The 24,905-nt window shown below is 38.5% G+C and overlaps 1 protein-coding gene across 2 annotated transcripts in view; it reads right to left on the bottom strand.

Annotated features, from left to right (window-relative positions):
- Positions 1–19,867, bottom strand: part of samd11 (sterile alpha motif domain containing 11) — an 87,123-nt gene extending 67,256 nt beyond the window's left edge. The window contains exons 1-3 of one of the 2 annotated variants that reach the window (XM_055188727.2): positions 19,223–19,867; positions 2,401–3,287; positions 1,407–1,498 (exon numbers count right to left, since the gene is read on the bottom strand). In XM_055188727.2, coding sequence (XP_055044702.2) covers positions 1,407–1,498; positions 2,401–2,857 — 549 coding nt within the window. In that variant the 5' untranslated portion in view covers positions 2,858–3,287; positions 19,223–19,867. The remainder of the gene's footprint in view (positions 1–1,406; positions 1,499–2,400; positions 3,288–19,222) is intronic. The other variant, XM_055188726.2, reaches the window with a different exon arrangement.
- Between the last annotated feature and the right edge of the window lie 5,038 nt (positions 19,868–24,905).

Genomic DNA, 24,905 nt, shown 5'->3' with positions numbered 1-24,905 from the left:
GTAAATAGTGCAAAGCGATGATCAAAAACAGTATTCACCTTAGAAAACAGTCAAATCTGTAATGGTGCATTGAAAAGAAACGAACATTAAAAGTTATCATGTTATTCTAATGTAATTCTGTAAATTACAAAATAATAACCGGACGCAACAAGTGACAAGCCTCCTTAGCCTCATCTTCAAAATCAGCTTCCATTAGATTTTGACGCCCTCAGTGTGAGGCAATGTAAAGGCCGCAAACATCTAAGCCTTTAGGATTTTATCTCTCCTGGCTCTGGCTCAGGTCCTTCTCAACAGTTTACTACCTGCATCACTCAAACACCTACAGCTTATCAGAAGTGCCTTCGCTTTGTGTGTCGCTGGCTCAGTAATCACCGGTAGCTGCATTCAGAAGCTCAGTAAGCTTCTTACGCCCTTCCCCTTCCAGATTAACCGTTACAGGTGGCAACAGGCACGCTCAGTTCAGATACAAACACAGCACCTGCATGGACAAATACAGCAACTAGCCAACCACTAGCCTGCATTCTTTCACATGCAATGAACAGTGCTGATTGATTTAATACAGGTGAAAGATATAAAAAACTGGGAATAAAAAGACACAGAAGTCCATACATCAGCTAATAATATTACTGATTAACTTGCCATGCCATTTAAAGAAAAAATCTTTAAACCTGTGAATCTGTCAACTACTCCCATGAGCTTCACAGATGCTTACAGTAACTAATTTTATCTTCTACATGACCAAAACATGAAAATATGAAGAATACCGTGTCAAATTATGCTTAAGCATCTTGACCTTATACTTCAGCTTTGATTCCAACAATCCAAAGCAACCAAACATATCACAATTCCTCGTACGTGGTCTTTATTTACTTTCTGAGAAAAACCCTGACAGTACAGCAAGTCAGTGTCCTGAATGGCTTCAAAGTGATGCAGAGAAAAACACAGCAAACCGTATAATTTATCAACATTTGAGTCCCTGCCTGTGAAAATCAGGCTGAAGAAATCAAATTATGAGATAATGAGCTTTAAAGTTTGATTTCAACTATTAATTTTACTATAATTTCAATCTTGGACATGGCCTTAATCAGTCGAAATAAAAAATATCAGTCATATTTTTACAAAACTTTCCTTTTATTATGTAAGATGACTTTAAAAAACAGTCAATCTATAAAAAATGACTTTAGATGGGTTTTCGCAGGATCACATTTGTCTATTGCTTAATTATTCTCATAGGAGTTTTCTCATGCTTTGTAAAAAACATACATATATGCTAACTTTGCGTTTTTGTAACATTAATGAAATTTAAGTTCTAGATAAAGGATATTATTTGTGCTATATATATTTCAATATACACAACGAAGTCATTGCAAACAACCCATAAGAAGTAATGTGAATTGTACACTTACCACAGGAGATGAAATCCTACAGCCAGGACAGTCGCAGATTGGAGGGTGTACCTGTAAGATCCCTTTGGACATAAGTGTCTTCAGACTTTTCCCTAAAAAAGAAATATTTTAAAAATATAAGTTTGTAATTAGGCTATCAGTAATATTAAGGATTACTAATAATGTATCATCCCATGCCAAAATATTGAACATGAGGCAAAAAAGGTCATTTAAAAAAATAAAAGAGTCATTCAGCAATGAACGTTCCTGCACCTTACCACGTTAAAAAAATGCATCTCTCTTGAACTCATCTAGCCATCTGTCAAACTCATCCTACCATAACGCGACACTATAACCGTGCAACAAACCGTGTCTAAAAAGGTCATTTTTCTCATGTAGGTGAACAAAAGTGATACTTGGAGTCAACATCACTATGTGCTGTCACGGATTTAACCGAGAACCCGCGTAAAAAACAAGTCTGTTAACAAAAATAAACCAGTCCAAAAGGAGACATGAAACCCCAGATAATAAACTCACGTAACCCTTGCAAAAGCGAAGCGAAACACCTCAAGTTTATCAGTTATTGCATAAAATGTAACACCTTCAAGTTTGCTGTTGTCTAGAAATGTTTAAAAAAAAAACTATACCGCTTAAAATCTTTGTAAACACAAGCTGGTTAATCCAAGCCTACTTGAAAGTATGCCGCTGTATTATAATCCAGATCCATTCCGCTGCGTTACAAAACCTGTATTACGTTTAGCGCTTTTATAGTTTATTAAAAAATAACTTTAATGTAAATATACCTGTTTAATATTGCCCGATAATCGCCAAATTACGCACTTGTGTAAATGAAAAACAGCTATTGTTAAGGTAGAGAAAAAGTGCGCTCTTCTCACGTTCACTAAAGTAGTAACCCTTTATTTCCAAAAACAACAACACGACACAGCCCAAAAGAATCAACACATCGCGTCGTTATTAAGTAACACATAAGCAGAGAGCTATGAACCCGACTTACCTTTGTGCCTTATACTTCGTTTCCAGTCTTTGGCTGTTTCTCTTCCACTCACAAACTGGAACTCGTTTGGGGTGAGCCACTCACCCCGGTATTTGATGGAGGGTCCTTTGCTGCCCTGGCACAGTTTGTTAATGTAAAGTAATGCCTTGTTTTCCCCGCACTCCACTTCGATACAAGGCTCCCCGTTGTCGAAAAACGGCTGAAAGTCCGGTATAGAGGAGAATCTCTCCAGCATGAAGTCGTCCGGGTGATGGTGAAGGTGCTGTTGATGCAGCGCGCGGTCGTGAAGATCCAAGTACGCGCGGTGATGATGGGCGAAAATGTGGTCGTACGGCGGCGGATGAGGGGTCACCACGGGGATAGCGGTGGCATTTAAAGGGGCCAGGTATTCGGACTGGTTGAAGGCGGCTAATGCCATGTCTTCTCCATCCAATCTCTCCTTTTTGATGGCAGGCATGTTATCCAAAGCGCAGCGCACCGGTAACGAGCGATTAGCAGTTCGCGCGTCCAAACTTATGTCCGTCTTTACGGAGTTGACGAGTTTAAGACTTCCAAGCGCGCCGGTGCGATTGACGCGCGTCTCCCGCGTCGCTGGCTGACAGGAGATCGCGTGTGTTCAGCGACAGATTGCCATTCAACACTTCAGTCTTCTCTATAGCCCTTCTCCTCAGTGCACTGCTCGCATGACGGGTCTCCCCGCGCTCCTGCCCACCACATCTAATCGGACTAACACCTGACATCTCCAACAGATATGAACGGATAACATGATTGTTTAATGATTGTTTATCCTCTTCAGTGCATTCAAAGTGTGTCCTTAAAATACTCCTATAAGGCAACTCCGATATGTTTATTTCCCCGTCAACTCCAGTTCTAAGTTTCTTTACGTCCTGAAAGTAAAAATGGCATCGATGTATTAATACCCTACACACAATAAACGATGCATATGTAGATTTGTCCACGTTAATGTTTAATAATACATGCACATAGGGGTGTAAGCCAGTCTGGCTTGGAGAATTTTAATATCTGACGAAGATGGGAAACAATTATGCTTTCTCTTAGCGCCTTATTTTAACAGTTCAAATCAACTGATGCCTCGGGCAAATGGCACTTTTATTTCTCGCTCGTTCTTTTAACCCCTAATACGTCGTTAAAGTCACGCTTTAGTTCACAGACCCAGACCAAACAAGATTTGCACTCTCCGCCGCTTCTCAAACTTGGCCCATTTAAACAGCGGAGGCAGCGAGAGCGCGACCAACCTGAAGGGGGTCCGCGACGGACGAAGAGGCGTCACATTTTCCAGTCACCGCATGAAGTTCTAAGAAAACATTTAATATGCTGTATGTTAGACTTTCCGTTCAATTACAGATGTGTGGTAAACAATGTTTAGTTACGATCAATACACTATAAATTTGTACTAGTGTGTTGATAGACTGTCGTTTTAACAGCAATTCACCCATTTAAACAAAGTCGGAATCTGAATTTGTCAAAATAAAAAAATATCAAATGTATTGCATTCTGTCAATATGCTATGGTTATCGAAACAGAAGCAGCAATTGTTCTTCCTGACCATTATTTCTGAGTCTTTAAAGAAAAAACATTCAAAAAGTAAAATTATTTGGCAAGCAACATTGCAAATACAATATTACACCCCCGTTTGTTGTTCTAAATAGGAAAAAACTAAATACCAGTTATTTTTACATTACTATTCGACAGTTTTTTATAATGTGATAAACTGCTATAAGATGCAGTAAGACTATATTGTTGTTTTGTGGCAACACAATGTTGCCATCATAAACAGCTTAGTTTAGAATCATATTCAATGCTAATCAACTGTGTTACTCACCTAACTATGCAGGATGAATCGGCAAGCAGGCAGGATGTGTGTCTAATGTTTGTGCAACTATTACACATTGATGTCTAACACTATTCTTTGATGCACAGAAGAATTTCTATGCACTATTTTAATCTGGAAATCAAAATCGCCCCCATATAGACATATCAGAAGACGACTGGAAAGAATCTAAAGGTCAAAGGTTCTCAGAGACCTCAGGAGAACCCTGAAAACCCAAGTTTGAGGATCCCCCACGGGGATACCCTGCCCCCACACACCTACTCTCTTCTACATTATAACCACCGGTGAGTCATGAGGGACTGAAAGTGCAGTATTTACGAAGGAGGGGTTCCCCTAAATTTACAGATGACATTGTAGCATTCAGCCCACAGTTTAGGTTCAGGAAGGCTTCCCCTGAACTTTCAGCCCCCACATTATCGACAGTTCAGCAGAACAAGTCTTGTGGCATCCTTATCTAGCTCGACAAAACGAAAGTGCCACCCACTCACGCAGCTCATATTATGCCGATACAGAAAAAAGTACAGAAATCTGTAATTGGTATGACAGGGTTTTACAAAAACACAAGTTTACACTATAACATTTACATGGTGTTGGACATGTAGTGCTCATACATCGGATTCTAAGGAAACAAAAACACTGAACCTTTTTGAATGTAATGGATGGTGCCTATATTGTAGTAGGTATAGTTTAAATGACACAGAGACTGCGTTTTTAAAATAAATATGTTAATGATATCATGTTGACAGCTAATTTAAAAAGTTCTTAAGGAGTATAGCTATTACAACAAGAAATATAATTTATATAAACTTAATAGCTTTTAAATAACTCAGCAGGTAATGGTGTGCTACTCCACTGCTTGATATTACAATATTTGTAATTAAAAGTAATTGTAATTAGCACAAGCATATCTTCACATTATATTATATGCATGCCATTTGTGTCTACTAAATTCTCATAATTTTTGAGACGTTTTAATTAATCACACTATTTATTTTTAAATACTTAAACAGATAATCCCATGTTGTAAATTCACAAGTTCACAAAAACATTTGAAAGTAATCAGTACTATGACTTAAATTTGTGCAAGACAAATATATGGCATTTTATTTAATATCCAAAAATGCTAATCACTGTTCCTGAAATTATTAAGCAACACAGTTGTTTTATTCGCAGTTAAAGGGTCTTTTAAAATATCCTGTCAGCCTACTTATTATTAAAATAGGCCTATTTCAGTCCCATACTTTCTCATTACATGCAACGTCCACGGGCCTGTCGACCGTAGGGAACCTCCTTGTAGTCATCCCCGCCTTCGCGCCGTTGTTGGCAGCGGCCCCGGAGCCACAGCGCTGCCGGTGGGGGAGAGAGGTAATAAATAACCCGGGGAGAGGAGCGGAGACCGCCGGGCGGTGCACAGTCTGACCTGACAAATACTCACTGGAAAACCATCAGAGAGTGAGAGCCCACCCCTAATGCCTGGAGCCAGCCTTTCAGACATGAGCAGAAAAATATATAGACCTGCCCATATTGGAAAAAAACAGCGTCCCTCTCTCCACCGTTCCTCATCAACATTAAAACAGTCAAAAACTCAGCAGGAGTCATTTATTTGGCTAACTTCTTACGTTTTTATCATTAGTTAGCTGTAACGATTAAAAAATACATATTTACCATTTACTTTATCTTCACACGTTGTAACAAAATAGGCTTTCATAAATTTGTCGCTGTTATATATCAAAGTTAATATTAGTAGGTATGTAACATAATGCTTTTCCTCCATCTGCAATTTCTACACGTTCTTATAAAAGGAGGCTTTTATTGGATTTTAAATGCACTATCCAGAGGGACTCCTAGAGCGGCGGTTGCCAGGCCCCTCCAGCGCCGGTAAAGTGATGCTGTGTAATGTAAAACCCTGAGCATCTCCTCAGGTTTTTGCTGTCGTGCCGGCGCCCTCCGCTGCTCTCTGGAGATCTAGAGGCCAGAAGGCAGTCTGTGATCCCAACCGGCGGCCCTTGCCACCACATGGGATTTATTTCCTTGCTGGACGGGCGGGCGGCCCGGGAGCATACCGATTTTAGACTTGCGTCTGTAGCTGTCAACACCAACAGAAGTAACCCCACCTCCACCCCTTGCCCTCCTTAAACACTACTCTTCTTCATTAACAAGACAAAACACACACATACTGTAAAAAAAAACTTTACCTCCAATTCTACTGTATGCATTTTAATTCCTTAAATTAGTTATGCATTAGTTCTGGGTTATACACAGTGTAACCTTGAATAGCAATGGTGGTAGGTTAATGATAGCCAGAGGCTCGCACGCATGGTTTGTGTACATCCCCAATCATGCTGCATGACTCAGAGTTTGTGGGTGTTATTGACAACAGTTTCTTACTATGGTTGTGCAAAGCTGTGATAGGAACATAAATTATTCCTTATCTCATCTGCAATCCATTTCTCTAAAGGTCCAACATGTAGATGGTATCAAAGAAAAGTCAACAGTTAGCCCTCCACAAAATTGCATTTATCGGCCATTTATTTAGGCCGCACAAACGACTGAAATTACTTGGAGATAACCAGCAGGGCGACACTTATTAAGTCATTTGTTGCCGTTTTCATAATAACAACATCAAACTCAAAAACATATCCAATATTTTTTTTTTTTTTTAGGAAAAAACCATCACATATGCCAGAGTCTGAAAGCTTCTTAGGATAAATTTACACTACACAATATTTCTCACAAAAAAAAAATTTTCTCGAACAAATAACTATAAAAAAAGGTGTCTCTTTAAGTAATGCCAATAATTGTATTATTTATTAGCATATGACAGTATGCTGCACGATTGGCTTATCTGTATGTTATCTAAGGCGAGAATTAAACCTGCAAGAGTAGTTCCTGATCTCTCAGGCCATATTGATTTTTCCCTGCGTGATCTGAAACCAGCAATCAGCATTGTGGTTTGAAATAGCCCTGAAACAAGAGCCAAGACGTCAATGAGTCGCCGACACGTTTCAATTAGCGTGCTGCCCGGGCCGATTTGTCCCCCGGGGCGCATTGGCTCCGCAGGCCGGTCACACCAGGAGAGATCTTCCATAGAGGTGTGTGATATTGGATTATATTAGAAAGGGCAATGCAGGTAAATTTAAAATGTGTCTGAGATTATTTGATGTTTCGGTCTTGCAATAGAGAAGAGGTAATTTGGTTTCTAGTCAACTCTCTCTCTTTTATTACATTTCTGAAGCAGTTAATGGAGGAACGTCAGTAGAGGTCTGCACAATACAACATCCTAAAAAGATTTACATAATGATAAACTTCCATAGTAATACCACGTGTAACATGAAAGGTTTAAAGTCGCCCTGTAGTTGATCATTTTATCACTTTAAAGGCGGGGTGTAACATTTTTGAAAAGCGCTTTGGAAAAGGGAGTCGGTCCGAGTACCAAAACACACTTGTAGCCAATCAGCAGTAAGGGGCGTGTCTACTAACCAACATCATTGCCTGGGTTGCGTATGTGTGGGGCGGGTCTATCAAAAGAATGTCCAGATTCTATTGGGGTAGGAGCGTGTTTGTTTAGGTGATTTCAAATGTCAACATTGACTTACAGAGATCATGCACCCCGCCTTTAAACTCATCGTTTCTCTTGTGACAGTAATTTCTTCATGCTTTAAAGGGGACATTTTAGGGGACTTATTTAAGTAAGTATTCGGTGTCCCCAGACATTATAGTTAAAATTGACACTTTATATATGGGTGTGTCCCTCAAAATGCAAATGAGCTGATGATATGCAAACACAGATTGACATAATGGTGGTTTGTTGAAATTGAAACTCAACTGTGCTGTCAATTATTTTCTCTCTTACTCGCTCTCTCTGCACTAAATAGCAGTGCCATGGTTGGCTAGTGCACATTAATGGGCAGTATCATTATAATAAGATCCCCTTTCTACTTCACATGAAGAGCGAAATCTGAATGACCTATTTTTTTCACATGCTTGCAAAGAATGGGTTACCAAAACAAAGTTGCTAGGTTTTTTCTTTTTTATGTTTTCATGTTGATACAACCACTAGGAATCAGAGGTGGACACTACTTAGAAATTTACTTTTATATAAAAAGTAAAAATACTTAAGTATTCATATTTTATTATAGCCTGGGTGCCATATTATCATATTTTTACTCCACTACATTTCATAATTTAAACTTTTTGGTTTTTATTTAATATTTAAGTACATTAAACATCTAGTATTTTTTTACTTTTACTTAAGTAAAAAGTACTTTTGTACTTTTCCTCAAGAAAAGTAAAAGTACACAATTTTTATGTAATTAGGTATTAAATCAATTTTAATATGCAATATAAAAGGAATACACAGTATGATTCTATGCTTTAGAATGAAGTGAAAATATTTTTGTAAAGTAAAGTAATAACCCCCCACCCCCTCAGACAAACACTCTGATAAAGCATAGATGCTTGGAAAATTTACTTAAAATACTCAAGTAGTGTCCACCTCTGCTGGGGACCCAATTATAGTACTTAAACATGGAAAAAGTCAGATTTTTATGATATTTCCCCTTTAAAACAGCTTAAATGTAACTCTTAGTATTTGTAAATCAATGAATATGCGAATATGTTGTTCAACTGTGATATTGTTATTGTTTACATGTTTGTGACATTGATGCGATTTCAAACGCGTTAAAGAGTCTTTAGAGAACTCATTTTATAGAGAAAATACTCAACAATGGTGTTGATTCATGAATTTGCACATGGTTTGTCTAAAATCAAAAGACCACATAGACATATAACAACAATGAAAACTTGATTTTCACCACAGGGGGACTTAAAGCGGAAGTCCACCCTAGACTTTTTAGCCTGTTATCACGGGTAATTTATGTCAATTTCGCATTTTACATGAGAAAAAAATTAATTTGCACGATTTCAATTATTGATAATGTGTTGAAGCGGAATTGTCGTAACGGTCTTTAATGGACGCAATTAACCAGAATGCACTGCGCGAAACTGAGTCATTAGCTCCACCCACTTACCACTGACCGATGCAGCCTTCAGGTTTGTTCGACTACATGCGGCGCCGCAAGAACCGACAGCCGGATGACGTCAAGGTTCCGCGAGAGCGATTTAAAAGCAAACTCCTCCATATGATTTCGGGACTCGCTCTCGCGGTACTTTGATGTCATACAGCTGTCGATTCTTGCGGCACCACATGAAGTTGAACATGCCTAATAAATTATTTTACTGCTCAACCTGCTCTCCAATCAACTCAAGTCAACTTGAAGTTAGCCGGCAGACGAACCCAACCAAAGAGTAACTCCGCTTTAACCGTCTCTGAAGGGGAAATCACCAAACCCTCGATAAAAGATGACTAGAACCTGTGCAGTATGTGGATGTCAGGACAACAAATTCAGGCCACCGGGAGTTTTTATTGTTAACATCAACACGACCCTCAGTTGACACACCACCAACAGATTACTCGAAAATTTGAATATGCAGCCAGCACTTTCATCAGGAAGATTTCGAGTACTGTTTTCAGCCCAGTTTTTCTGTGGACTCAGGTAATGTAAAATAGTCAAAATATCTAAAACATCATTTGGCTTAGTTGTTGCTTGTTTTGTGTAACTACGGTAAACATACTACATAGATAGTTATTATCATGTTGTTGTTATTATAAACACGAGCAGAGCAAGCTAATGTTAGCTCATCCTGTGCAGCTTTCAATCAAAGAACATTATCATCTACTGTCAATCATCTCGCCTCAAGACCCGCCCCCATTTAGAACGTTCAGAATTATGTAGTCGAAAAATGCAAATATTACTGTAACAGTTAAAAGCTTACATTTTTTATATGGAGTTGGTACATTTGATGGCAGCACAATCAACTACATATATGTGAAGAAATACAGTTGGAGCATAATGTTGTTTTAGGGTGGACTTCCGCTTTAAAGAAAGCTCATTATTTATAAAATAATGTGCTTTTTTAAGCATACAAATCTGTATTGTTTGTAATGGAGCCTAAATATAATGAAGTCATAATATTACTGTACATATAGTGCAAATAACTGCAAGTTATAAAATATACAGGTCCTTTAAAAACCAAATTCTCCAAAAACAGTATGATGCACAATAGCTCAAAAACGGAAGTTTGATATTATTACCCATTTCACTGCTATTTTTGAGACATAGAAAGCCAACATCTTCCCCAAGTTGAGGAGATGTGTGTGTGTTTCCTGGTGTGATGCGGACATGTGTGCCCACAGAGTGTGTAGGCAGATCCCTAAGGTCAGCCGTTTCTCTGACCTTCATCCGCTGAAGCTCTGCTCCGACAGTTCTCATCAGCAACACTACACTGCACATTGTGAAGCCCTCTGGAAGGAGACTACAGCCGCAGAGAGTGAAGAGGAGGTGGATGGTTGATGTCTCCCACACATCTTTCCCCATCTGTCTCAAGAACCCCTCCAGTTCTGCCTCAATCTCACCACAGGCCATCCTATCCCCCAGAACCTGATCGATAGAGCTCGTCTCCTTTCATCTGACCAGCATTGGTGAGAAACCCCAATCTAGCCAAGAGTGAGCTGGGCACAGTGCTCTCACAGACTGGCCGACTGCCCGCCAGCCTTCACTCGTTTCATTTCACATCAACTGCCAGTGACTTTAGGTCTTTTTGCCAATTTAAAGCATACAGATATAGACGACACAAAATAAATGCGTTTGAGAAGTGTAGCAGATTTAAACTTGGAAGGCCTGTATGAGCACCATGACTCAATGTCAAAACACGAGCACTGACCATTATGCCAATGCTCTGCCTAACCCCAAAGACCAAGGGATTGGATTCAAATTATGCACTTGTCACTAATATTCATAAACTTAAGAGGTGACATCACATGAGATGATCCATCAAGTATTTTTAAGATTATTTGCTCTTACACTCTTAAAAATAAAGGCCTATGTGGTTCTATAAGAATAGGAACACCAAAACAATGCCAATAACGTAGCGCAGCAGAATGTGAGGTAGGCAGGAACACACCGAAAAAAATTAGCTTGATGTGTACCTAGCTTTAAAACCTTCACCATCCACAGATCATTTCGATTGCACAAAAAGTTATTTGAGGTGAAAATGGGTTCTAAAGACTATGAAAAGGTAAGAATTTATCGTTTAGGTCTTTTAACTTCTATGGCATTGCTGCAAAGAAACCCTATTAAGGGATAGTTCACCCAAAAATGAAAATGACCCCATGATTTACGCACCCTGAAGCCGTCCTTAGCGTATATGATTATATTTTTCAGACAAACACAATCAGAGTTATATTAGAAAATGTCCTGGCTGTATAAGCTTTATAAAGGTAGTAAATTGTGCTTCTGATTTAAAGCCCAAACTTTCACAGAAGTAGCCTAATCCACACAGTTCCAAAGGGTTAATAAAGGCCTTCTGGTGTGCCATTATGTAAGAAAATAACAATATGTAAAACTGTATCTAAAATATCTAGCCTCCAGTAACAATTGATGCGCATTCACATGTGTTTTAAGTATATTCTTCTTCTTCTATTAATGGCGGGAAGTACCAACGTTAAGGTGCATTATTGCCACCTACTTTGTTACTGTGCGTTCACACCGCTACCGGCGACAGCTTCAAAGTGGCAGGTCATTCATTTTCAACGAGAGCTGACACGAGCTCCGGCGTGTCTTTATGGTAATGATCCATGACAAGGGAATGGGATGTGCATGTATGTAATTTTTTCATTTCCATTAATCCACTGGTCTGAAAAACGAGCACTCAATTAACAGGTGGTGGGGCAATCAAAGGGACAAGGCATCAGTACGCATCATTGTGAAAATAAAAATATTTTTATTAAAAACACCCAAATAAAACTTACTTTTGAAGAAACTATGACAAAAAAGTTAACACATGCTAGATTATTAATTAATTAAATGTTTTTAACAGAAACCTCTAACAGGAATATCAGTGTGATGAAGGGAAACTAAAGGGTTAATAAACACAAACTGATGCGCTTCCTTTCTATATGACGCACTCTGCATAGTATTAAGCCTTGATACAACATAAATTTATTATTCAACGTGCATCAATCTGCACAAAATGCAAGACTTAAACGAAGTTATGTACTGGACAGAAAGTTTAACTCCCGTTGTGGATGTGCACCACAACAGCGCGCTTAAAAACACGTCCAGTCAAAGCACTTTATAACATTAAAGGATTAGTTTTTTCTTAAAAAATCCAAATAATTTACTCACCACCATGTCATCCAAAATGTTGATGTCTTTCTTTGTTCAGTCGAGAAGAAATTATGTTTTTTGAAGAAAACATTCCAGGAGTTTTCTCATTTTAATGGACTTTAATGGACCCCAACACTTAACAGTTTTAATGCAGTTTGAAATAGCAGTTTCAAAGGACTCTAAACGATCCCAAACGAGGCATAAGGGTCTTATCTAGCGAAACGATTGTCATTTTTGGCAAGAAAAATAAAAAATATGCACTTTTAAACCACAACTTCTCGTCTTCCTCCGTTTGTGTGACGTGCCAGCGCGAAATGTTGCCTTAACCACAAAAAATACATAAATAAACTAGGGCTGGGCATAGATTAATATAGATTAATCTCATACAAAATAAAAGAAATTTTTGCATAATATATGAATTTGTGCTGTGTGTAAATATTATGTATATTTAAACACACACACATACACATATATACATTTAAGAAATGTTTTATTTAAATATAGTTTCTTTATTTATATATAATTTAGAATATATAAAAATATAAATAAATATTTATACACATGTAAATGTTTCTTAAATACATAACATGAATGTGTGGGTATTTATATATACATAATAATTACACACAGCACAAACTCATATGTTATGCAAAAAATTACTTTTATTTTGTATGAGATTAATCTAGATTAATCTATGCCCAGCTCTAAAATAAACCCACACAACCATCGTTTCCGTGATCGATCGTCAATACCACAGTCGAGTACTCGAGCAATCGAGTACTCATGCCCATCCCTACCTATGACGCGGTTCGGAGGACAACCAATTGGAAGGCGGAAATCCATAGAAGTCTTCCCCTTGAGAGTATTCCAGACAATGCATTCAATGTCAGAGCGTCCACTTCTCTTTTTCTACAGTGTAGAACGTAGTGTGATCCAGAATTTCTCTGGGAAACAAACTCTGGTTTACAATTAATCATATACATAGAGCAGTGGTTCTCCGTTTTTTCACCGTGCAGCCCCCCTTGTTTACGATGCATCCCTCCATAGCCCCCCAAAGAAAATGTATGACATAAAACATTTCAATTAAAAAATGTAGTGGTGTTGGTTAATAGCCTTATTTTTCTCAGGTTTAATTACACAAAAATTAGAATAAATTAATGTATTTTATAAAAAGTCACTGGCACCCTCTCAGGTCCCCCAGTTTGAGAATCACTGACATAGAGGATGGCTTGAGAGTGAGTAAATCATGGGGTAATAACTGAACTATCCCTTTATGTGTGTAGCTAGTAACTCTATGATGGGTCTGTTATTAAATAGATTCATAGATCATTTCACTGTTTAAGCAGTCTAAAAAGGCTGCTGACAAGGATAGGGAAATTTGTTTCTTTTAAACATAGAAAAGGACCGCTGACAGCTTTTCATATTTAGGGAGGTTTCAGTTCAGATTCAGGCGTATCTTAACTTCTGAAGCCTTGGTTCAGGTGAGCTATACCTGATCCAACTGTACATTCTTCAAAATCCCTAGCCTGAGTCAGAAAAACCAGGTGTCCGTTGCTCAAAGTTCACTGGAATCTATCTTGTTGATTTAAGTTGACAAGGAAGCAATATATCGGAAAGAAGAGGCAGTTTGGCGAGTTAGTTACCCGATAGTTCCAGGAAAAAATTCTTTTGAATATTTACCATTTAACTTCATTTTGGAAGATGATCCAAGGTCTTTGTAACCATAAATTTAGCGTGCCTCTTTATCTCCTGTCCGTGAATAGACAAACGTTAACACGCTTGAATTCACTGTAAAGGATTTCCATAACTTTATCTTAAGTAAATCTGTCCGGTGACAAATTACTCCGGTTACTCTTTCAATGTTTACTTTCCAGTGTTGGTTGGAACCCAATCCTTTTCCCTCAACACCCAAAACAGGACAATCAAAATGTTGTCCAAACAGACTTTTAATCTGTCCAGGCTGAACCACAGCATTTCGTTTTATTGGACGCCTGAATCACAGCCATTTCTGGAAACTGTCAGGGCGCCGGCAAATGTGTCCGCAGTTTCCACTCTTCACGTGACGTTTGAGACAGGATGACAGCGGGAGAGCGCGGCAGGATCCGGCGGCAACTGCCAAGCCGTGGGGACAAATCTAAACTCCGTAAACAAAGTACTGTCAGCGGCTGCCCAACTCGGCTACACTCGTCCTGGAATGGCACCCTTTCACATATTTAGACAACGTCTGAGCCTCTGACTCACCCTGAAATACAGAGGAGGAAGCGCTGACAAAAAAAGAGACGGCATCTTTAACATTTCCAGACAATCTAAAATAGGTACAGTTTGTACCAGACTGATTATAACCAAATGGTTGGATTAAGAGAGGGTTGCAGCCTGTTTTCTGTGTCTTGTGTCTCTACAATAACAATATCTACAGTATTTATGAGGCAAAGAAAATGGCCAAACCTTATAAATATGTAATGAAGTTGTTTATTGGATGGCTATTGAATTGGGAATAAGAAATGTGTGTGTTTGTGGGTGTCAAGAAAGGACACATATGTGAGTAAACAGTAACATGTACACGACAAAGCCAATGCGTCTCTGTGTATGTACAGTAGCATTTGGTCCCAACACATCCATAAATGTAGCTCCATAACCATTTTGTGTGCCAGTGTGTGGCGTTAACAGATATGAACTAAAAAGGACCAAATTTGTCAGCTGTACGGTTTAGCGTCACTATATCATCATCATACTCGGTTCCTCATTTCACTCTGGAGGAGATATTAACTACAGCATAGCGGCAAGTTTGCATTGTTGTGAGTAAACGCGGAAAGATAGAGTGTGAATTAAGGACACTAATATTCCCCACGGTCACGGGAGCTGCTGGCGGGGGTAAGGCGGAGGAATGCTCTGCGGAGCAATCCCGCTTGGCAGGTAGATGAACTGCGGATCATACGGGCAGGCAAGCGGTGATTAATGGGAGTGGGAAGGCGCTGGAAAGAAAACAACGCTATAAATCAACGTCGCTACGATGGTAATTGTAATTGAAATGAATTTGTCTGCCCGGAGCCATGCATTGCAATTGATATTGACCAAAGCCCTGGTGGTCCATAGAAAATGAAATTGAGAAAATGTATTCAGACTATCCACTGTAAGGTCTATACATCACTGTATGACACAATCATCTCATTGTAAGCCATTGAGAAACGGAGAAAGCTACGCCCACCGTGCGTGTCAGATGCTAATAAGGCATCTTACTCTCAAAGTGCAGAGCCACATTTACTGTAATAAATAATTAATATTTTTAGCTTTTGGTTTTATCAACTTAAATGATCATTCTGGGATATAAAGTAAAAGCTTTGCAAAATGTGTAAGCCTAAAAAATGAAAAAACAAATTCCAAGAAAAAAACTAATTTAACAAAAAAATGTATTTGATACTCTGAAGTGTAACAATTAAATATATATATTTTATTCGTTTTTATTCTTATGTATTTGTCTTTGTTACAGCACTCATTGGACCTGAGATAATTATAAACAATCGCTTTTCTCAGGATTCAAAACCTTATGTTACACTTGCAAATGGTCAGTGAATGGGGTATAAATACTACGCCCATAAAATGATATTTAGCATTTTTAATTAAAAAATATATATATATATGTCGACAGTCGAAAAATGTACATTGATCTTAATAAAAACCAACTTGCATCATTTAATGGATGAGTTGGACCAAACAATGAATAAAAGCAACCAATAAAAGCCCAAAACTAGTTGAGCAGCAGAAACACACCAAGCCTCTCCTGGTTAACCACCTTAGTCAAAGCAACATCCTGGATTTCCATTCGGGTGCAACGAGGTGTATCCTAGTTTGGAGCTTGTCTAGTTGGTTAACCGGACATTTTTCCTAATAAACAATGGCTATACTGGTCTATAAGCTAGACTAAAAACAAACCAGCTCAAACTATCTTAGACCAGCATAAAAATTGAACCTGGTTTTGGCATATTGCTGGTAAACTGTTCATGCAAAGAAGAAAACACTTGTTATTAACACCAGCTACAATGTATTTGTCTTTGTTACAGCACTCATGGGACCTGAGATACGGTCACCATTCCCATTACATAACACTGAGATAATTATATACATTGCTTTCTTATCCCTGACCAGGATTCAAAACCTTAACCTTAAAAACCCATTTGTCAAAATGTCTCAAATTAGTTTGGAAACAAAAATACTGTTATTTCAATATATTACCCTGCATAATTTAATGGATGACTTGGACCCAACAATGAAGAAAAGCAACCAATAAAAGCCCAAAACTCAATACTGTTTAAAAAGTATCTCAGGGTGACATTTCAAGAAGCTGGTAAAAAGGCTCACTCACCATACGTACCTCATCTGCCTACATTTCTACATAACATAAAATACTTTAATCCAGGTACCGCCATACACAGAAAAAATTATGCATTCAATTTACTAATTTTTTTTAAGGTAAGTGGTTGCAATCAATTTATTTAAGCTACATTTAAACAAAAAAGATTAGTAAAGTAAAATAAAATATAAAACGTTTGTTTAAATGTAGCTTAAATAAATTAATTGCAACCACTTACCTTAAAAAAATTTAGTAAATTCAATGAATAATATTTTTCAGTGTAGGAGCGTCACATTTCCAGCTGATGTCAGATTGTACACATTAGCTGAACAATGAGGGACACATCGCTTTTCAAATCGATGAGCTATGTACAAAATCAGTGCATTTCAGAAAGACAGAGACATCTAGGGCAACAAAAATGTACGCTATGCGAGAAATAATGTGTTTTTTAACCCTAAACCACACAAACACATTGTATTATACCAAATACACAAAATAGTGTTGTTTCGCAATGAAATAGGTGCCCTTAATAAAGCACAGCCGAATAAAACATACAGATGTTTTTTTGATCATTCCTTATTGCCCATTGTGTAAGTCACCACTATGCTTCCTGTAAACAACAAGTTGTTGACATACCTTGGCTGAATACGATCAATCCTGACAGTAACAACATCAGACATCAGACGAGTCACACAAGCATGAACTGAAGAATATACACCAATAATGTTCAGTATTGTCCGCTTTGTAACCTTGAATAAACCTGCATCAAATCATTGACACTTTAACCAAAAGATGCAGCGATCAGGAGCAACTCATTTCTGGTTATGCGGAAATGTAAGTGTAATTCCAATGAGCCAGTAAGGTTTAGTATATTTTGTATGTTTTTGTCGCAACATAATTCCTATACATATATCTGTGTTATAGTTTTAATGACTTTACTATTATTGAAAAAATTTGAAGAAAATGATTAATATGTGATCCTCGACTGTGTAAAGTTATCAACCACCTGCCAAGTAACTGTTGCTCCAGAGCTAAACTTTCATTTATTAACCACAGCCAATTTTTACTTGCATTTGGCAAGTGTTAATTTTGGACCTCAGCCATGCAAGTACTACATATATAGAGCTTGATATCCTGCAGGAGCCTTTTAAACCAAACTTTGTTTAGTTCTGGTTGGTTTGTTTAACCAGTACAATAGATTGCCATAATTCAAAAAGAGCCAGTGGCGACTCTGGTCTGTAAGAGCCCGTGGAGAGACACAGTGGGGGATAAGCAACCAGCTAATGGTGCAGCTTTACATATCGACGCCGCTTCACAATACTGTTTGAATTTTTTATTTTGTTTAGCAGAAGCAAAGTGCATAATGCAGAAATGCTGGGTTTCTAACATAAACCTCAGTAGTTCCGGGAGGGTTTCGCGTGCACTTTCTGCACAGATATAGAAGAAATCTATATTTCATAAGTGTGCTGTGTAGCTACAGCACCCAATTATAAGCAGATAAGACACAGGGAAGCCCTGGAGCGCCAGGCCAGATATTTAGACCATGGGAAGTCAGCATGCAGGGACCAAAACCCCAGGGGCACTCACCCAGTCTTTTTTGCCCTCTTTTCCCTCAGTTGGCTCCCTGCATTCTTACTGCACCTACAGGGTTTCAATTAGTGGTGACAGCAACTCGCACCATAAGCCTATAGCAGGGAACAGGCGAAATCTAAATCATCTCATCATACTGTCCTGTTGTCCAAAAGCGGCGTACCATATGTACCGTAGGTTTCTTAACTAATTTAGCAGCATTTTCATTTGTGCATTTGGCAGACACATTAAACCAAAATGTCTAGCAGTGCACTTAAGCTGCAGTAGCCTTTACTCTTTATTGTGTTCTTTGGTAATCTAACACATGACCTTCTACTAGTTGAGTAGCAGAAACACACCAAGCCTTCAAGGTTAACCACCTAGATTTCCATTCTGGTGCAACGAGGTCCATCCTACTTTGGCGCTTGTCTAGTTGGTTAACCAGCGATTTTTCTATGGCTATAGCTAGACTCAAACTATCTTGAACCAGCATAAAACTTTAACCTGGTTTTGGTATACTGCTGGTGAACTGTACATGCAAAGAAGAAAAGACTCGCTTGTTCAAAAACGTACATGATTATGTTATTAACACACCAGCGACATCCACCCCTAACCCCTCCCTCCTCATCTCTCTTCTTCTCTCTTCCCCATCACTGGCATTTGGTGCTGCCAAACGTCCCTGAACTGCCAGAACAACTGTGATTTTTTTCCAACTGTTTGCTCAATCCCATTTGGCTTTGCACAGTAACATGCAGTGCTCTCTGGGCACCCATGGTCATCATACTAACACCACACTTTTACTCTAACATGTATTTTTACACTGACCTGTAAACAGACCAAGCCAAGCAAGATGGTTCACTGTCTTCTGTTCATTCTGTGTAACAGATCCAGCTTCAACACACGGTAAGGTCACTAACAGGTCAAGCATAGCTCATGGTAGGCAGATGAATATCGATCTAGAGGGACCGGGGACTAAAGCATTTCACAGGGCAGCCGATCCACACAACAGCCTTGAGCAGAGGAATGGGGGAGGCAGAGGTCATGGGCTAGCGAGAGCATAGTTCATGTTGAACTTTTAACACCTCAGGAAACTCTACACGGTTAACCAGCTACTGACCGGAATTATATTATTAAACACTTACTATTATACAGTACACTTTACAAATGCACACAATTGTACAATTTTAGCCATAAACATCTGATCTACCATTAAGTGGAATAAACACAAGTTAACACAAATTATAATTTTTTAAAATTACATTTAGCACTGTACACCTAAATGCCATAGATTGCTGCAGTTATTGCATCTACTGTAAAACCAAATTCATGAGATCTACTTTAAACAGTATACTGGGCTGTTTCAACCCATGGATGGGTAAAATATTGACAAACCTAACCATTTGGATTAAATTAACATAAAAAAGTCCGTATTTGATCCAATCATGGGTTGACACAACCCAGCATAGGCTAATTTAAAGGGACATGCCTTTTTTTTTACATATGCTAATTTTCCAGGTCCCCTAGAGTTAAACATTTGAGTTTTACAGTTTTGGAATCCATTCAGCTGATCTCTGGGTCTGGCGTTAGCACTTTTAGCATAGCTTTAGCCTGGGTGCCAGCCGATCTTAGCCCCGCCCACCACATTTTGAAAAAACGGGAAGATCGGTCTGGCGTTTTTCCGTTGAGGAGCTACTATGCACGTCCCAAAACTGGCCGACGAATCAAATTGTGAGGGCGGGCTTTATACGATGATGGACAGATGATCAACAGTAACGTAATCAACCACGTCATCAAAGAGCGCGTGTGTTCAATCTGTTTACAATGAAATGGCTGCGGCTGGAGAATTCAGATGTGTGGAATTTGACATTGAGTCTGTTCTAAAAGATATCGACAGAGCATTGATTTAAAAAGAGGAACAGAGAAACGCAATCAAGGCATTTGTTTATGTTTTCGCCGTCCTTCCTACGGGATTCGGCAAAAGTTGGTTGCACTTATGGAGGACAAAGTTAAAGAAGCAACTGAAATGGGTATCACGGCGATGCAACTCGCCGTGCACGACGAGATGGATATAATTAGCGGAAGCCCGGAATCGTGACTGCTGAATAAGTGGAGGGACATGCTAGGCTCCGATATTTTTCAAGCCAACGTAATGGGTAGCTATCGTCGTGGATGAAGTTCACCTAACGTACAAATGGTAAGAGATAGTCTTACTGTATGACTTAGTAAATACTTAATGTTGTGATATAAACGAAATGTTGTAAACATAATAGGTGTTGATGTACCTTCACTAACTCAGACTTAGTATAATTACAATGATGTTAGTATCATTGTAGCGAAATTACTAGCAGTTCGATCAGGCTGCAAAAGACGACATTTCAACATACGTCACACACTCCGTTGCTCTGATTGGTCAGGCACAGTGGAGAGGCATTTTTCGGTTGAGACACACCTCATAATTTTAGCTCAATGGAGTGGTATCAGACTCAAATTCTGAGCTGTAACATGGCTGCAGCAGGCGCAGTGATACTACGCAGCGCCCGAAAATAGTCCCCTTGGTAACTTTCAATAGCTGTGGACTATTTTTCGGGCACTGCATAATAGCATTGCACCTGCACGATCTAACTACAGAAGAGTCAAGTATTAAATGGGAAAAATATTGAAACTCTTTGGTCATTTTTGAGCACGATGCTAACAGTCTAATCAGATTCAATGGATTATGCTAAGCTATGCTAAAAGCGGTACCGGTAGACCGGGAGATCGGCTGAATGGATACCAAAACGGCAAAACCCAAATGTCCAAAGCAGCACTATGTAGTTTCCATGTAAAAATGACTTACAGCTCCCCCATGAGGTTGAAAAGCGCAACAGTGCCTGGTATCAGATACTCTTCTGCAGGCAGGGGGAGGGGCGGGGCTGTGTGCTCTACCCTCCACCGCCACTTTCAGAGTGTGCTTGTAGCAGCTAGGAGGCTGCTCAGGTTGCAGCAACAGTACAATTCGTCCAGTTAAAAGTTGTTCTATCACTGAAATAATTTTAGAGACATTATTTAAAGGTAAAAAAACTACATAGTGTTGCTTTAACTGTAGGGGAGCTGGAAAATTAGCATATTTTCAAAAAAAGTGGAGTGTCCCTTTAAACCCCGTTAGGGTTGTTCTATATTTTACCCAACCATGAATCAAATACAGCATTTTTTAGAAAATTGTTTGTGTATTTGTAAAATTTCCATGACATTGGTGGCCAGCACATATAAATGTATAATGCATGGTATGAAAATTGCCCGAGATATGTCCCGTACTCTATATTGAATGTCTGAGGTACAAATTGTACAAATGTTCACTAAATATACTCTATACTCATCTTTGTGCTGAAATGCAAATCTTTCTGGTGGCCTAAATTCTGGGAAACTGCATTGCAGGACATTAGAGAAGCTAAGAGAGGTTGGCAGCATGGTGAGGCTGAAACCGAGGACACAGTTGGCAGCGTGCCTGTGCTGGGCTGTGTATGCATTCAGGCGGAGTGGAGGCAGGCCATGCCTTGGGGCATTGAGAAGAGGCCAATTCTCTGCTTGAGTAGCCAGGCCTACAGAGAGAGAAACCGACAGAGAAATTAAAACTCGAAGAAAAGTGAAAAACCATCCAAAACTTACAGGGCAATTGCGAAATGCTAAGCAATTAAGTATGGAAAATAAAGAGATAAATAAGTCATTGAAATAATAGGTTACATAACAGATGTTTATCTGGCTGGTTTTGCTATAGGGCCTAAATGTTACATAAAGTGGTGGACAAAAAAACCCCATTAAACATCATTTTAAGATTTTTTTACATTTATTTGAATGGCGCTGAACTGCAAAGGTTGCACATGCAACATTAATATTACAAACATTGTGGGTCAAATCTAAACCTTTTTCGGGTATATTTAACCAAGTAGCTGGGTTCCTGCCTTTTTGACACAACCCTGTGCTGAAAATAGTGTTTGTATGACAGATGAATGACAATTTAATTTGTATCAAAACTCTACAGTTTAATTCAATGTATAAAAAAATTCCTTCCTTTCAAAGGTGGATATCTAATTTGCTATTCAATTTACAAACGATTAAGTGATCAGTAGCATTTTATTATTTCCATTTAACATTACCTTTATCCTGTTGTCTATGACCCTTTCTGAACACAGCATTTTTGGGTTGTGACCCATCAGTTCGGAGCCACTACTCTAGCCACCTTCTCTCACTCTCTCCTGTCTGGTGCGTCCACAAATCATACTGCTAAATAATTAAAATCAAGTGTCAGGTGCTTGGTGCCCATGGTCCATCATTGAGAAGAGTCAGGCTCGTTTTTTACCCATGCTCCCTAGTTTCCAAGGCAACAAAGTTCAGGTACTTTAACAGCCTGCTCCTGCTTTCATTCCTTTCGTACCTCATCTAGTTTTATCTCTCTAACCAAATTTAAATGTGGTGGTTAATGTTATCTAGCAGGGCTGACTGGGCAAAACGTAGGGTTTCCTTTTTAATCTATTAGTCATTTAGTTGAATTTATTTGAATCACACACACACCACAGAAGGTTTAACTGGAAAAGGAAATTTAAACAAACACGTAAATTATTAATTTAGATTAATGATGGCTTACTTGTAATTTTTTCACACTCTGTGAAGCTAATACTATCAGAATAATTAACTTATGCTATATAAAGTAGCACCACAAAGTGTCTACTTTGGTTTGGATTTATACAAACAACACTCTAAAAATGTCTAGGTTATTTTTGACCCATAATGAGTAAATATTAGACAGAACACATGCTGGGTCAAAAATTACCCCATGTTGGGTTGTTGTTATATGCAACCATGGATTATAATAACCCAACAGTTGGGTTAAAACAACCAAGCACTGGGTCAATTTTAAACCAGCGGTGTGTTCTGTCTAATATTTACCCATTATGGGTCAAAAATAACCCAGACATTTTAAGAGTGAATTAGGGAATATTCCTCCAGTCAACTTACTTTTAGAAACATTCAATCATTCATTCCAAAATATCAATAATTGAATCTTAATATCATCTAGTTTTTTAACTTACACCACACTGACTTGTACTATTAAACACAACACTGGGTACAATGCTGGGTAAATACAGGACAGAACACATGCTGGGTTATAAATAAATACATGACGGGTTGTTGTTAACTCAGCCATGAGTTAAAACGACGCAAAATTGCATTGGGTTAAAATAACCCAGCAGAGTGCAGTTATATGAATTTCTTAAAAGATTAGTCCATTTTCTTAAAAAAATCCAGATAATTTACTCACTATATATTTTAAAAAATGTTTTTTTTCATTTTAATGTAATTAAATGGACCCCAACACTTAACAGTTTTAATGCAGTTTAAAATTGCAGTTTCAAAGGACTCTAAACAATTTCAAACGAGGCATAAAGGTCTTATCTAGCAAATATTGTCATTTTTGGCAAGAAAAATAAAAAATATGCACTTTTAAACCACAACTTCTCGTCTTCCTCCAGCTGTGTGACGTGCTAGCGCGACCTCACGCAATACGTCATCACGTCAAGAGGTCACAGATGACGTATGCGAAACTACTCCCCAGTGTTTACAAGTATGGAGAAAGAGGACCGTTTTGACGTTGTATGTGGAATGATACTAATTAATGTCTTTGTCTCAGTTTATTGTATAACATGGTCCGCAAATGTGAGTTTCATATGTAACACGTGACCCTTCCACGTCATTACGCAATTGCGTGAGATCGTGCTGGCTCGTTACACAGCCGGAGGAAGACGAGAAGTTGATGTTTAAAAGTGCATATTTTTTATTTTTCTGGCTAAAATGACAATCGTTTCGCTAGATAAGACCCTTATGCCTTGTTTGAGATCGTTTAGAGTCCTTTGAAACTGCAATTTTAAACTGCATTAAAACTGTTACGTGTTGGGGTCCATTAAAGTCCATTAAAATGAGAAAAATCCGGAAATCTTTTCCTCAAAAAACATAATTTCTTCTCGACTGAACAAAGAAAGACATCAACATTTTGGATGACATGGTGGTGAGTAAATTATCTGGATTTTTTAAGAAAATAGACTAATCCTTTAAACACATTTCTACATTTGAAAGGAATTTTCAGTTCAGTTCTACCAACGCTATCTCATGGCAATTCGTATGTATTTAATGAAGTGGCAAATTCTTAACTTTGTAAGCCAACTTTCTTACATTTTTTACGTTTTGCGTTTGTCCCATGACGTTGAGGTTAGGGGTGGGGTTTCGTTATTGTTTTTTTTTTATGATAATCATACGTTTTTGTATGATTCACTTCGTACGAATTAGCCACCTCGTAAAATATGTATGAATTCTCGTGAGATCAGGCATAGTGCACAACCCTGGCTTATACTGATGAACAACACACAAACAAATAGGGTCTTTGATTCTAGATGAGAACAAAGAGAGAGAGAGATAGAAAAGTGTGTGTGTGTGTGTGTGTGTGTGTGTGTGTGTGTGTGTGTGTGTGTGTGTGTGT

This window comes from Misgurnus anguillicaudatus, chromosome 13, assembly GCF_027580225.2.
Source record: "Misgurnus anguillicaudatus chromosome 13, ASM2758022v2, whole genome shotgun sequence".
In the NCBI taxonomy this organism is placed as follows: Eukaryota; Metazoa; Chordata; class Actinopteri; order Cypriniformes; family Cobitidae; genus Misgurnus; species Misgurnus anguillicaudatus.
Note: the sequence above shows the minus strand (reverse complement) of the source record. Positions and strands in the feature narration are given on the sequence as shown.